Source organism: Pundamilia nyererei, unplaced genomic scaffold, assembly GCF_000239375.1.
Source record: "Pundamilia nyererei isolate P.nyererei 1_Seehausen unplaced genomic scaffold, PunNye1.0 scaffold00003, whole genome shotgun sequence".
NCBI lineage: Eukaryota > Metazoa > Chordata > Actinopteri > Cichliformes > Cichlidae > Pundamilia > Pundamilia nyererei.
Genome location: NW_005187404.1, coordinates 4,469,347 through 4,486,073, shown reverse-complemented (window position 1 = coordinate 4,486,073; position 16,727 = coordinate 4,469,347). Strand labels below are relative to the sequence as shown.

The following is a 16,727-nucleotide window of genomic DNA, read 5'->3' as shown; positions in this document are numbered from 1 at the left end:
TAACATTTGCACAGCAGTTAGTGCATTTCCCAAAACAATTAGTGCAAACTGCAAAACCTAGTGGATAGCCTGCAAAAGCACGTCACATGCACAGAATTGATTATCCATACCTCAAAAGCAAGTATCCATGTCAATGAAACTGTCAGTGCCATCAAAATGAAAAGTCTTGACACCATCTTTATGAACAAGATAGTCAAATGGCATTGTCATGTTTCCACTATGACAGTTTATAATTTCAGTGTTTCCCATTGCAAAAACAATTGGTGACACCTGAAAATGCTGACGACAGCACTATGGCCTACCTGTACAGCCATCTGAAATGTGCAGTAAAGTCACTGTAGATGTTATGGGAGTCTTGGGAGTAACTGAGACACTGAATACGTACGTTTCACATTTCCATTGTGTAGAAGTGTTTGTAATCCTACAGAATTGTGCAAAAGAAAAATATGCTACAGTCACTTGTTCACTGTAGAATACATGTAAACATAAAATCACCCATTTGGTAGAGCCTCCTCATGAGTGACAGCTGTAATTCACCTGAGATCAATTGTTCAATTTCGGAGACATTTCCAGGAAAAATGATACAGAAAGGTATAGGATTTGCTTGACAGATGGCCAATATTTGGCATGTGATAACTAGTTCAACAATTTTGTGTGTGATGACTTAAGCAATGGATGTATGACTATTAGTTTTATTGGGAATGACTATTCAGCATCCATAGGTATGATTACTTTTGACTGACATGACATAAGCAAATGGAAATGTCAGAAAGCAGCAGGGAAATGTATGGAAGCAACTGATTCATGTCCAAAATCATTTGCAGTTTGTTCAGAGAGAGGAGAAATTGCTACTATGATGTGCACAAATGACTGAGTGTTGTGGAGGTTGAACTAATAGTTATGAGAATTTCAATTCTGATCTGAGAAACGCACCAAAGCGACTGAGAAAAACTGTAACTGCTAAGGACTGTGGTAAAAAAAAAACATCTTTTCACTGTAATCAACATTACGTTTGAGAAAATCCAGCACAGATCTTTTGTTTTCTCATGTCCGGTGTAATCTTTTTAAATCTTACTGTGGGCTTTGATCAGGTTTTACACGCAAACTAACTGGAAACAGAAAGTCATCTCAGCTTAACATCACGTTTCAAGTCTCTCTCAAGTCGAGATCAGTACACGAAAGATCCTTTAATTTCGATTTTCTAGAATGTTGTAGATTGGTTTTCAAGTATGTGCTGCTTGAATTAGCCTAGGTAACAGAGGCACACTCATTATTCCCTACTAGCATACAAGTGATTAAAATTCTGCCACTAAAGTATTTTCTGAACAATGTAATATTTTAAATAGTCATCTCTGTAAATTTGAATCTGCACCCAGTTGTCAGTTTATTAGCTATACCTTACTAATACCAGGTTGGACCCTGTTTTGCCTTCAAAAATGCTTTAATTCTTCGTGGCATCGATTCAACAAAGTGCTGAAAACTTTGATCTATACTGACGTGATAGCATCACACAGTTGCTGCTTTGTTGGGTGCACACCAATCAATCTCACAGGTGTTAGATTTAGATCTGATGATTGTGGAGGTTATTTTCAAGAAACCAGTTTGAGATGATCTGAAAAAATATCTCCCTCACTATTACACCACCACCACTGTTGATTCCATGATGGATCAGACCATTTTTCAATCTCTATTGTCCTATTTGGTGAGTCCATGTGAATTGTAGCCTCAGTTCCTCCTGTTTTTAGCTGACAGGAACAGCCTTATGTTGCAGTAGCTTCAAGTCTGGATATGTTGTGCACTGCACAGCTTGTCTGGTACAAACAGCAATGACACATTTAAAATCACTTAAATCACCTTTTCCACGCATTATGATGGCCTGTGTGGACTTCAGGAGCCTGTCCTGACCATCTCTACATATCTAAATGCACTGAAATGTTGCCATGTGATTGGCTGATTGCATATTTCCATTAACCTGAAAAGGCTCAAGCAATCAAATAAAATGAACAGTGTGCGTTGAGTTCATACCCTGAAGAATTCTTTAGTGGAGCCTGAGTCCAGCGTCCCATAGGCTATCTCTGTCTGTTTGGCCAAGTCCTCTGCACTCTCTATCGGTGAAACCATCCTCTCCACAGTGAGGAATGCAGCCAAGTTGGCTGTGTAAGAGGAGATGATGATAAGAGTAAAGAACCACCACACACCTCCAACAATACGTCCAGATAGAGACCTGCAGAGAAGAGAGTGGGGAGTGAGGTAGGGAGAAAAAACAGGGAAAAAAGAGTGAGGTGTAAGAAAGGGAAAGATAAAGTCAATTTTTTTTTTTTACAAAGTGGCCAAGATGGCAAGATTAGGGAGATGAAAGAAAGCAAACACAGACGAGAAATCAGCAGATGGATGAAACGGAGATGGTTAAGGTAAAGACAACAGTGAAGGGATTAAAAAACGAGAGAGAGAAAGAAACACAATTACCGTTGCAGAGATATGCAACACAGAAAACTGTAGCTTCACAAAGCGTTCTGTGTGCATGACAAAACTGACAGTACCGCCAAAGTAATTGTCTTTCAACCTGAAAACTAATTCAGCACTAACAGCAACTGAGGCTACATGAAACAGATAGCAATCGGGGCAAGCCAGCATCTCTCTCATCCTCTTTCCTTCTTTTCCTTTTCTCCATGCTTACGCTGTTTATCTCCCAATTGTGAGCAGGAGCATCAAAGTAAGTGGCAATTCATTTTTTTTTTTTTTTTTTATGAACTTGTTTTCACTGAGTAAAAGGAAGGAAAGCAAGTGAGAATGAACCTATTAGAGAAAGTCAGAGAAAAATACATGAAGGCCACACGATGTTTCCTTTTAAGTACCGCAGTCAGTAAAAGACCTTGAAATTCTAATGGGCAGAAACAGCAACAAGGAAAATAATAATACAGAAAAAAATCAAAAAAACAACTTCACTTCAGAGGAGTGAGAAACAAAGTGAAAATATTACTGGGCATACACTACAAGACATTCAGAAAGAAAGAAAAAAATGCAGAAAATGACTGATAAAAGACCTGATAAATAACTTGAGCATGAAAGCAAATCATCAATTCTAATTCATCGCTTTTGCTTTTAAGAAGCACCTTAATATTTTTTTTTTTTTAGGTAAAATTACACCAAAAAGAAATAAAACAACTGAAAGGTGCTATGATGAACTCCTGATTCAGGTGATCTGTGATCCGTTGTTATCATAAAAACACTGATTATAGCCACTTAAACCTCGGGCGATAATCAGATCCTCTTGCATACAATCAGACAATGTGTTCCGATATTTACCGGACAGCCTGGTGATACCAACACTCTGATGTGAGAGCGGCGGCAGACAAATTATTTTTAGTTGGGTTTATTTGTAAGAAGTGTGAGCGGAAGAGAAAACGAGGAGCGAGAAAGTGGAGAGATGCATTGACGCCTGACTCGGCATAAATTGTCACCTTTTGGAGCAACTCTGCATTATGCTGCTCTTCAAAATCCATCGCACCTCTTAATCCACACACACGCAAACACACACAGACTTGATAGTGTTTGTCCTTGAGGCCTTGATCTGTTTGCTTGAAATAATGAACCTGGCATACACCGTGATGGATTCTCAGACGAAACTGTTGTTAGATATATTTTTATACTTATTAGGATACAACAGAAACTTTCTGTTTTTTTAACCATGTGACACTTTGATGTAATGTTTGTCTTTGAGCCCAGAAAAGGAAATATGCCGGTGACAGAGATTAGGAGGATGAAGAGGATGGCATGTTCAGAAGTTTCATAGATTTCACAGGATTTCTGTTAGTGGCCAAAAACGCAGAGGTGATCTGACTGGTTAGCTGGTGAACAATACCTTATTAATTCAACCTTGTGGAGTGACTCTGGGTGAGTGGAAAAAGAAAGTGGTATAAAAGAAAAAATGACCGTGTAAGGAATCTGTTGAAGTTTAAGTTGCACCTTATTGATCACTGGGGAAATTTTGTCCTCTGTAACTGACCCATTATAATCACTGAGTGGCATTTGGCAGAGTGCACGGCTTATTTCCTTGGCTAGTGCTTCAGGCAGGACCGGTGACAAGAGAAGTGGCGTAAAACTTTACTGCAGTTCTGAATATCTTGTATTCATAAGCATTACATAAACTTTTAATAACCAATATACGCTCTAATGTATTTTTAAGGAGCATTTATTAATTCATTTGACAGCTCCTCTTGGGGCAACCGCAGGTGCTGGTATGAGCAGATACTGAATGACAATACACTGCAGCAAAACACATCTCTAACATAAAATATACGGGTTCCTCAAATTTATTATATCAAATTAAAGGCTCCGGCCTACAGCTTTCATAAATTAACACTGTTGATAATAACGAAAATCATTTTTGCAACGTATACGCAGGCTCTTTAATAGAAATTTTAAGCTAAAATATAACTACTGTTGTTTTCCAACAATTTTCAGATTTACTATAACCTAAACCACGTTCTTGCCCTAAAGTAGTGCAAACAGCCACAGATGCAAAAGAGAAGAAGTAAAATAGTAATTGCCAAACATAGGATACAAACTGAAAATCGTCTGTTTGATATGTGTCTAAATCACTACCTCCTTCACTGAAAATGGACTCTTTATACCAGTTAAACTGACTTGTTTTCTGGAAGTGTAATTTCTCTTGCTGCTTCTGACCTGTAGAGGCACTAGACCAGCATGTAAGCAAGCACTCTTGCTTTTTTTTAAAGCAGATGTTAGTAGCATTCCTAATAACATGCAATCTTACTGTAGCGAACAAAATCGCTTTTTTTGTCCACCAACTCCTCCTACACGATCAGGAGTTGAGGAATCAAGACAATCGGGCACACTGGTTCATCACAGCCCACTGAAGGTTCTTATCAATATCACATGCTATGGCATCATCGTGTGATCTAGCAATCACCTAACAGTGATCTAAAACCACAGTCTAAACCAGGGGTGGGCAATTCCAGGCCTCGAGGGCCGGTGTCCTGCAGGTTTTCAAATCTCACCTTGGGTCAACACACCCGAATCAAATGATTCGTTCGTTACCAGGCCTCTGGAGAACTTCAGGACATGTTGAGGAGCTAATTTAGCCATTTAAATCAGCTGTGTTGGATCAAGGACACATCTAAAACCTGCAGGGACACCAGCCCTCGAGGCCTGGAGTTGCCCACCCCTGGTCTAAACAGTACTACAGTATGAACATGTACTAGGACCTAAAATGCATGTGTCATTAGATGAGAGAGGAATAAGGTACGATGAGGACATATTTCTTCTTCTTTTTGCATTAGAATTGTCATCTTAAACTAAACACTGCATCCATCAACGCCAAGCAGCATTTCCAGCTGTAGTTGTTGACAGATGAATTTCCGAGGTCCATTATTTTATCAGCAGAATGCTCAATTCGAGCATTCAATCATTTTTCTAATTAATTGTATTTACATTAAACCCGTGAGGTTCTTTGAATAAATCATCCTCAGTGTTCATGAATCTAAAATGATCACATCTGATTCATTTTATTTCTAGATTAAAGGTTTCATAGGGGGGAAAACAGAATGTTGGACCACAGTGCAGGACAGCCAGCAAAGTTAATCTGACATTATAGTAGAGTCTAATTTACTAATTTTTTTTTTCACTTTAATACCTTAACTTTGGCGTGTCATTTGCTGGGCTGAGACTGGGCTAGCATCTGCTGCAAACAATCTCCCTTTGTTCTGTTTACATTCAGACTAAACTTGATCTTAGCGAGGATTTTCTTTTTTTTAAATGATAAAACCCGGCAATACAGTGAAGAGCCAGGGAAAGATGGGCTTCCCCATTTAAATAAGGCTCAGCGTTTAATGAAGTCCTACAAATCTGTAACATAAAGCAAAGTCGTTAAACCTCACAGTAAAGCTTCTCACACTAATTACAATACACTGGGAAGAGACACAGATTGTGCAGCCTTTCAGTGTGTTTAAGGCTGATTTACAATTATAGCTACTCCCATGCACAGTTTTCCTCTTGCTGAATGGGCTGTTAATACAGATGTGACAATGACAGAAACACTGTAAAAGTTAAACGGCTCACTGAGTCTGCACATGCGCTTTGACACATTCCTTTATGCTATGTTGGGGGCGAGGTTACTGCTTTTATTCTGAAAATGAACTAAAAATGGTTCTGTATCTCAGGCAGCTTGATAGAAAACCATCCTATTGGAGAACACGTTTGCCCTCTGGCGCTTGATTTAGATGGAATCGTGTGTGACAATATGTGCAAGCAGGCATGTGTACAAATGTGCTTTCATGTGGACGTGTGGATGAATTCAGCTGTTCTCAGAGTGCATGCCAGTACACTCGGCTGATCTTTGACAGCAGTGTCTTTGATTCTTTTCGCGTCTGTGTGAGAGATGCTGCCTGTGTGTGCGGTTTCACGGTGTTGGTATGCAACAGGCGAGTCATTCTATAGCTGGTCATGTATCATCTATGATAGCCAACAGATTGCCTCCCCAATCCAGTGTGTGAAAGATTAATGGCATGCTGTTCGTCTTCACTCCCTCTCACACGGACTCACACTGTCACCCGCAAACACTCGAATCCTTCTGAGCTATGCAATTTGTTTAGCATCCAATACATCTGGATTTCATCGCCTGACAGAAGAGACTGCAATTTTGAGCTTCAGGTGTGCCCATAATATCTAGAGTGTGTTTTTATTTTTACTCCCATAAGACCAATTGAAGATCAGTGTCAGGCAGATCAGTTGAAAACTATAATCAGTTACTCATTAAATGTTATTTCAGCAACAATTACAACGAGTCACCTCACTTGACTTCACTTTGATCAGTCAACATCAAAGATTCCTTTAAACACCTCCAAACCATCTAAAGCAAAGCTGTCTTCAAGTTACGGGAGGAAGCGAGACCAGTTTCATCAAATATCAAGTCTGCTGGCAGTGTGACTGATGTTTTAAGAAAGTGAAGCTTAAATGTTTGCTTTTGGCACAATAAAAGACAGAAAGGCTGAATAATGCAGGTGGGAGGCATAATATAATACAACCTTTCTCTTCTTTGTCTCTTCTTGCTTTCATCTTTTTCCGGGACCGACTAGAGGTGTGACATAAAGTAAATCGGCAAAATGATTGAAACGGGCTCAAAGACGCCACAGCAGATGAAGGCAGAATAAAGGGCATCAAGGCGAACATGAAAAAAAAAAATCAAATTAATCGATTAAACAGTAGGTGCTGCAGGCAGGTAATGAACGGCATAATAGGAGACAATAAGAGGAACTATAAAAGTGAAGCAGAAAAGATCTGAGCTGCTTAGAGAGAGGAGCCTTGAAAAGACTGTTCATAAAATAAAAAGGATTACTTGTGAAATTCATAAACACGTCATCTGTCAGCGTGACTGGGTTCTAATCAGTGACCTTGAGACTAATCATTAATTACTCAGTAGGCTTCGGTGTCCCAGTGCAGTTAGTTAGTCATGCCATTAGCTGGATCTGTTGCTACCATTAACTATTCAACACACCCACAGCCATTTGCTCAATGCACATGACACTCACAAACACACATTTATACGCAGCCACACACACTCAAGCGCACAACTGCCCAGACAGCAGCAGACACACTCGCACAGCCCCCCTCAATACACGTACACACAAGAGACGGAAGCTGTAATTTCATATGCTTATTGACAGAGACAGATCTAATCCCTGTGAGATGTTCACTGGCGATCCCTTTACCTCTTTCTTGCTTCCCTGCAGTCCCTCTTGGTCTTTCTTATTCTGAGAACAGACATTTCCACCATGATTTAATCTCTTTCTTTTATTTTTTTTAAGTCCCGCACTATCACCTAACCATCCATCACTTTGTTGCCACCCTTTATGTTATGACCAAGCCAATCGCCATCATTAGAAACCCAAAAGCCCGGGCTAAAAGATGACAGGCGGGTGGGGCTAATGCCCTATCAAGGTCACTCTGACAATGTGTTTGAGGGTGTATAAATATGTTCATGGCAGCCATTACCTTGTGCTTGACTGGAAAGGTGAAAGAAACACAAGTCGGTGCGTCGGTTGCGTGGGATGCTCAGATAAAGTAGTCAGTAGTGTCATAAACATGTAGACACGCCACCACACACGTGCACAGCAGTTTCCATTATATAAATGCCAACTACAAAAGTGAGCATCAAAGAAAAAAAGAGGTAGGGAGGCCATAGGTGGACAGATAGATAGAGAGAAAGAGAGAAAGAAAGAAAGAAGAGAGCTGAATAGGAGTGTTGTTACACTGTGTCTCCTAGACTGCAGAGATGACTGCAGCACAGAGAGAGGGACCCACGCTGAATACCAATGGACTTACTATGGCAGCTCACTACAACATACACAGTCAATACACAGAGTATACGGAGTCAAACAGCCAGTATCAACACATGGGTGTAGATGTTCATAAATGTAATAAGACAAAACATAATGCTGGGCAGGAGAGATGCATAGTTCACCAAGCAAAAAAAAGAAACCATGCACTTGTAACAACCAACGAGGCAAACTGCAAAGCAGATGAACACAGACTGAAATGAAGATATAGAAGAAACAGGAACGCATTCAACCAGTCAGAAAGAATATTTCTTCCTGCAGCGGCTGCCTCTTTTCCTTTATTCCCAACTCCACAGTAAATGTCAGCCTCGATATTCCGATCCCCGCTGACTGGCCAGGGACAATACAACTGGAAAGATGGAGGAAAGTGAGGATAAAGCCTGAGCAAAAAAATAGGCGTCCCATCGTCAGAGTAGACATATGGATGATGAAAAACGATGGAAAACAATAAAGAAATTAGATTCTTCAAAGACTTCAGCAAAATAATTTGCAGAGAAAATAAAGTAACTGTAGACATAACAGAATGAAGTACAGCATGTAAAGTCTGAAAGAAGACGTAGCTCCAGCAATGCTACCATAGTGTTTTTACCTACAGTGGACAATACTCAAAATTGAACTTTCTTCAGTTTTTCTGGTTGTTTTCAATTCATCATTTTTACATAACATATTTATCTGGAGCCACTGTGTCACAGAGAGGGTTACTTGCCCAAAGAAGTCATAAAGCTTAAAAAATAATGCATATATACATACTTTTTCAAATTTTGTTTATATACAGTCTCTTTGCCCATATGGAAAAGATATATATAAATCTTATAAAGTTTGTATCTGTCTTGTGTGAAACTTGTATGAAAAGCATATAAGTGTGAAAACAGATATAAGATCCCTTGAAAAATTATATAATGAAACTTGTATGTTTTGGATACTTACTAAAACAATGTATGAAAGTAATGAGAAAGTGGCCACTTTCATGAGTAAATCATGTAAGCCTTATATGATTTACTCATGAAAGTATATGTGATTACTTTCATGAGTAATCACATATAAGTTTTTACTATTTCTTTTCCGTATGGGTGGATTTGATCTCTCGTACAAACATTGCAAGAAATTCTGTTATGTTTGCCTTTATTATCATTTAGTTCATTTTGTTGTTTTTTGATATGGTTGAACAGCTAATAGAGGGAATGTGATACTGCATATAGATATCACGGTAACATACGCATAAGACATCCTTAAATTTGTAATAAAAGTAAAAGATTATTGGATATTTTCAATACAAGGAAACTTGAAGGCATCTCGGCAAAAAAAAAAGGGGGGGGGTACAGTCTGTGTTATGATAATACATAAATACCTTGTCTTCACTGTAGCTGTAGCACATTTCTGCTGTCAGGTGTGACTTGAGTTAGCATTATGATTCTGCCTGCTTGCAAAGGTGAACAAGGGAATGTGAGATTAAAGGAAATGAACTGAGGAGAAAGAAAAGTGATATGACATTATGATATGCAGGACACGTCTCCTTTTCTAAGGACATGATCTAGTATTTCTGCAGAGCACAGTGTCAAAGAGGCTCATCCATCACATGATTTTATGGCAAAAAGCCTGGTCGCCGGGCTTATTTCATTTTTTCATCAATGAGTCTGATGACTAATAAACTCTTTGACCGTGATTTCATGTGGAATAATGCTACTACATGAACACAACCTAAATTTAAAAGCTTTATAGTCACAGACACTGCTATCTAGCCAAATTGGCACATTAAAAACAGTAAAATTTGGCTTCATTCAGCCGTGGCTCCCAATGACAAAAGAAATGCTGGGAGAAAGATACGGGAGAGCACGTTAGGGCCACATGAAGAGAGATTAAGAGGGACAATAGCAAATTTCTCCTCCCCCTTACTGAGACTCCTTTGCTATAATCAGCAGCCTTAGTGTTTGCTGTAAGAAAGGGGTGTGATGCTAATCACGGTGCAGGGATGCATGGTTTAGCACGAGATGCATAGGTTGGGCACAAGATTGGGCAGACTGTAAAAGGTTTTTGATTATAAATAATCTCACCCATAACGCTAAAAGTCACTTTAAGCCCTTAACACCCACTGGCCAAAATATGAGTCCATTGAAAATTCTGCTGCTGTATTTTGAATGACATTGGTCCAATCTGAATGACATTTGCCAAACCGCAAAGCCTCATGATTCAGAGAAGTTAAGTCTTTTACAGACACCATTGCTCTTATTTGTAAGCATGCAGCAATACATTGTCTCCCTTGACTCACTATATATAGCACGCTGTTTTCAGCAAGAGCCCATTTAAAGCACCACATATATGGACAAAGCCATTGGGAACATTGAGTGCTATCTATTTAAACATGTGTGGTCAAGAGTTAATATACTTTTGTTTTCATTTATGCTTCCATCATTAACCTCGCGCCTGTTCACTGAATGCTTTCACCTCTCCTTGGCCTCTTCTTTCTTATTAGAAAACACCAGGTATGTCCCCATATTGTCAATATTACAATTAAGAGATATGCATCTCCAAAGCTCATTTCTGTGTAAAAAAACAGGGGGTTGAAAACCAAATGCCATCAGAGTGGAGAAACACAGCAAATGTACCCGTCCTTGTGTATCTTGTGAGACTAAAATGTTGATACAGTGTAAATCAAAGTGCATTTACTTCATCAACTGTAACTGTAGGAGGTGCTACTATGAGGAAAAATCTTAAGCCTAAATTGCCAAGATTTGTTTGAAAAATCCATAAGATAAACTAAACACATTTCTTACTGTAAGAATATAATCTGGCATTTGCGGCCGCTGTAATCCTGGCCTATGGAGACGTTGTGCTATATTGGAAGTGACAGTGATTTATGTGACGAACACTGGCTTCATGTTAAGTATCACATTATTGATATGACAGCTGTAGCTTATACTCAGGACCTGCAAGTGACAGAAAGGTCCACATGTGTGTGTTGGACTGTTGTGAAACTGTACGCTGGCTGTTTTGTTCTTTTACATGCGTGTGTATAAGGAAAGCAAAGTCTGTAAAGTGTCTGTTTATTCGTGTGCACAACTTGTATGACCGTGCATCTCTGAGTGGTTGTGCGCGCAGCCGATGTGAGTGTTTTCCATTTTGTGTGCTAAGGCTAGAATTGGCCTGTCAGTCACAGTAAAGTGGGGAGAAGAAGGAGACGACATGTGTCGGGAAGTGGAGAGAGAAAAGGAGAGCGTATGAAAGAGATGGATGCGAGAGCACAAGAGAAGGGCAGAGGAGCAAAAGAGGAGGAGGACGAAAGTGAAGTTTGGGGGGATGAAAAGAAACTTTTGTTCTTTTTTTGAAAGAGAAATGCAAATGGAGATGCAGCACAAATGTCTGAGCGATTCTTGATGTCAATTCATTTCAGAAACAGCAGAATAGTCCTTGAGAAGAAGAAAATAACGAATAATGATAAAGTTTGCCATATACCACTTTTCAAGATCTGTGATATGAAGTCCTTTGCAGGAGCAGCAAAGTAAAATGATTAGTGAGCAAAATAAAACAAGCACCAGAGACAATTGAAGTGCTGCAAAAGAAATAATTTAAGAAATAAAAAATGGTAACAGAATCTGAAACTCAGGTAAAATCAGGAAAAGCTTTCCTCTTTAAGTATATTTAAGTATAAGTATATCCATCCATCCATCCATCCATCCATCCCTCGTTAATCCCAACCACCTTCTTCATCTCATCCAGAGGAACTGTCCCCAAGCCAGCTGAGAGACATAGTTTCCTGTGCATACTGTGGGCCCTCCACCGAGTATGCCCAGAACACCTTGCTTAGGGGAGGCCCAGGAGGCATCCTAATCAGATGCCCTAACCATCTCAACTTGCTCCTTCCGGCATGGGGGAGCAGCAGCTCTAGAATGACTAGATTTCTCACCCTTTCTCTAAGGCTGAGCCCAGCCATGCTTCAGAGAAAACCAATTTCTGCCCCATGGAATCATGATCTCCTTTGGTCATTACTCAGAGCTTGCGACTATAGTTAAGTGTAGCAATGTAGTTTTACACTTTGGTTTTACGCTCAGCTCACTTCACCACAATGGATTTGTGCAGCATCTGCATCAATGCAGATGCTGCACAAATCCGTTTGTCGACCTTCCGCTTCCTCACTTTGGAACAAAACCCCAGATACTTTAAGTCCTTTCCTGTCGAGAACCATGGGTTTGGATTTGGAGAAGCTAATTCTCATTCCCACTTTGAGCTGGAGGCCAGCAACTGATGAAGCCAACAGAACTATATCATCTGCAAAGAGCTGACACGAAATCCAGAAGTGACCCGGCTTGTTAGAAAACAGCAAAAGACTGCCTGTAAATTTCCCCTGCAGTGCATATTGTGACATTTAAGGTCATTGTTGCATCCCTGACCTCTTAGTACCAAATCAATACATATACACAGCACTCCAGGACTGGATCCACTCACTGGATTCCAGTATGGGTAATGGACCGTTGCTTGGGTTGCAGCATGTGGGATCTTCTAATTTGTGTTGTTCTTACTGACTGGATTCTTTTCGATGTCTTGTGCTTGGAAGACTAAATCCATTAAGACATATTGCAGCTATAAAGATAATCTCCAAAAATGTAAGGAGAGTGTAACTCTCCCACAGGCAGATAAACGTCATGTTTTAACGATTTCAGGTAACACGCAAAGGGTTGTAATGTCATGTTGCAGGTGGAATAATGTTCAGTTGAGCAATAACTTTATCTTCCTAAAGTGTGAAGCTTCCATTTCCATATACGTGTGAATGCTTACATAACAGTTTTTTTATTGTTCTCCCAAACTCGACTGATCACACTATGTTTTTCTTGCGTTCATCACTCATCAGGCTTTGCTTTCATTTGTTTTAGTGTGAAGTGCTCCCTGCTGCTCCTTCTCTCCTTAGACTTGCTCCCTAAAGGTCTTGAGGATGCTGGCAATGAATATTTCACTAAACTGCATTCTCAGGTTATCAATAATAAAATGGCATATTCTTATAAATATTCTAAAAATATAGCTGGACTCTGCCTCTTCTGTGGTGCATTAAAGATTCATACACACCTAGCAAACTGCTAAATCTTCCACCATAACAGACCCACATGTACATCACCACTGGACTGTATGCAGGTGTTTTCTTCACACTTCTACGTTTTTGTGTTTGCATGTGTGTGCCTTAGTGTATCAGCCCAGCTCAGTTAAACCTAGAAAAGTGCTAAAAGAGGTGATTCACTTTGTCAACAGTCTGAATCACCACTGTCTAATACTACAGCACTCAAGCATTACAGACAGTTACACAGGCACACATGCTCTCCCCAGCCCACACACTCACCCTGTACACAGCCTTAAATATGATCTCGCTCAGTCTGACGCACATGCAAACACAAATGCACTCTGTTTGTCTCTCACAGATCATTTCCCTCCCTCACCGTGGTGAGATGTCGCAGCCTTGTTGCATGAAGGCTCCCAGTGAGAACCACAGGGAGTTAAAGATGCCAAACTCATTTGGAGGTTGGTCAGTGGGGCCCTGCTCCGTGGCACCCTCCTCTGGTTCCTCTGCATGCCACTCATACGGACTGAAGCGACTCACCTAAGATAGCATATGCAGAAAAGTGGTTAGAAAATTTTAAAGAAAAAGAAGAGCTGAATAGGAACATTAAAATGAAAAATTGAAACATGTTAAGGACTTGAATATGCACACAAATGTTTTCATTTTAATTTCAAGAAAGACACTACAGGACTACCAAGGTCTGAAATGGTCAAAATCCCCTTTTTTAACCACATGGTAATGAGACACAGACAGCACTATCACCAATGTTATTATGCTCTTCCACAACATTAGAACACTAAAGGAATCACCAGAGATGTAAGTCAGCAATACCAGTGTATATAATCTATACTAAATATTGCGGATAAATATAATAGCAACAGAGTAAACTTGGACTTGACAAAGCTAAAAACAGTAGACATGGTGTGCAGCTAAATTACAGTACAGGTAGCTGGCTTGGCGTCATTTCCCTGCATTGCTCAGTAATAATAATAGTGTAGACAAAGTTACAGACCCATTTGAGGTAACACGGTTGTGTGGCAGTATTTTTGTGTGGCAGAAAAAAACAAGAGAAACATTGAAAAGGAAAGCAGCAAAATAAGGAAAAAATAGCTTTTTGGGCCGTTGGTCATCAGAAAAGAACATTTGTGGTTGCAAACTACAATCACAATTGTTGACTCTACAGCATATATCAGACAACATTTTCTTGTTTCCAGTTTTCTACTTTATCACATGTGACTGTAAAGTACAAAAATGTATTAGGCTTTTTATTTATATAGAGGCAATGAATATTCTTTTGGCCTTAAATCAAACTTTGGCAAATACACAGTACTGTGTGATGTGATGGATCACGTTCCTCTATAGCTGGTGAAGTAATTTGACTGGCTAGTCAGTTAATATGTACACAAATAATTTTAACTCCAGAACTTTAGCAAGCTAAGGTTAACTGTAACCTGTAACTTTGTTACATGACTTTGGTTATAGTCATTTGATAACAACCAAACATTTGAACATTTCAGTAAAGAATCGCTCTTGCCTGGGAGCGATTCTTTTCTGAAATGTTCAAATGTTTGGTGACCAGGACACCATGAGCCCATGGGCTGAAGTGTACTCTGTGAATTTTTAATAAATTCATAATAATATAGTGCACAAGTAGTGCTAATAAAAAGATGCAGAGGCTGAGAATGAACACTGATTATGGGCTTGCAACATTACAGCAAAGCATGGTGGCCTCTATCAACTAAACAGCAGAAGTTTTTGTTGAAGTGTATTTTTGAAAATGATTATCAGCTATTAGTGGACTCCATTTCCTAGCAAGTAGCATTGCCTGGTCTTCATCACCTTTGGCACCTTTAAATTTTCAAGTTTGACCAGAGTTGTTTTCTTTTGTTTAAGATCAGTCCACAGGTCACAGAGTTAGTTGGGTAGGGTTGCATTTTTTAAGTTGCGCTATAATCTATTCACACAGAAGTTAATACAAAATGATAGAAATGTGTTTTCAGAGGCAAACTGAGCTAGCAAGCGGCGAGAGACATCTGTTTAACATCTCAGAACAGATAAAAGGAAAACCTTGGAGAGTGAATTTCTGATTTATATAAAAGAGGAAAAACTGTTTCCTTGAATATTCAGACAATCTGGTATCACAGGGCTTATGCTGATCTTGTGCATGCTAAAGTGGGCTGTCTTAAATATCTGACATTGAGCATTTAAATGTCTCGCATACATCACTATTATGATATTTCTGCTCATAGAGGATGCCTCTAAGTATCCAATGGTTTCCTGCCTAGAAGCTGTCTTCAACACTGTAAATGCCATTTCAGCTGAGAGTGTAAAGGGAGTACTGTCATACTTCTTAAATTTTTAAATGCATTAGCTATTGAGGGCTAATCTATAAAACATAAAAAATATATACTCAGAGACATCAAGAGTCATGATGAGTTGTGTGGTAAAAAAGCACCTTACAATAAAAACTAACTTCTGTAGCTACTGTATGCGCTTTCATCCCTTAACCCAAGGCTTCAGTAACTTTTCTAGTCCAGTCCTGGGATCCAGCTCAAATTCTAACACCTAGTATGTAACAATAACTCACCAAAAACAGCACAACACTGACGCCAATGTAAGCGAACACTATGCACATCCAGATCTCGTAGGCCAGTGGGTCCAGGAAAGAGAAAACACCTGGTTTAGACTTCTGAGGCTTCTTGATCATGATTGAAATTCCCAGAGACATGAAAGGCTTAGAGAAGTCGATCACCTCCTCTCTCACCAGGGTGATGGTCAGTGGGGCCACAGCAATTTCTGCTTTCTGCAAAGGAGAGGGGTGGGGCTGAGATTTCACTTCACTCTCATGTTTTTACTGCAGTTAATTTGCATCAACTGCATATAAAACAAACAAGCTATAATGAATAGAAACTGTCAATGAGCAAAGCAAAGGGGAACTGGACTCAAAGGTGAGAGAAGAAGTGGGAGAGCAGAGGGTTGAAAGAAATGCAGGCGGGTGATGGGATACCAGAACGACAGAGGAGTATTTCATACAGTAGACATGAAAGGCAGTGTGCATACAGACTTACACACATTTACAAAATCCAAAGAAAAGTCAGAAATACCATTAATTCAGCACACAGACTGCTGAATGATTGCATATTTCTAAATGATAGCTACAGTGGTAAGTGAAACAACCTACGATAGCAGTGCATTGCTACAAAGAGTAAAGATGTTGCAACACAAGAAAAGTAAACAGCAAATATAAAAGAACGAGGACAGAAGTGATATGAAAAGAAAACAGAGAGGACAGGATATCAAATACCCACTCAACCTAATGCACAATAGAG

At 39.5% G+C, this 16,727-nt stretch overlaps 1 protein-coding gene across 2 annotated transcripts in view; it reads right to left on the bottom strand.

The window, feature by feature from the left end:
• The window catches only part of gria4a (glutamate receptor, ionotropic, AMPA 4a), a 128,077-nt gene that overhangs the window by 18,050 nt on the left and 93,300 nt on the right, over nt 1-16,727 (bottom strand). For both annotated transcript variants that reach the window (XM_005720719.1, XM_005720720.1), the window contains exons 12-14: nt 15,986-16,201; nt 13,778-13,938; nt 2,026-2,224 (exon numbers count right to left, since the gene is read on the bottom strand). In XM_005720719.1, coding sequence (XP_005720776.1) covers nt 2,026-2,224; nt 13,778-13,938; nt 15,986-16,201 — 576 coding nt within the window. The remainder of the gene's footprint in view (nt 1-2,025; nt 2,225-13,777; nt 13,939-15,985; nt 16,202-16,727) is intronic.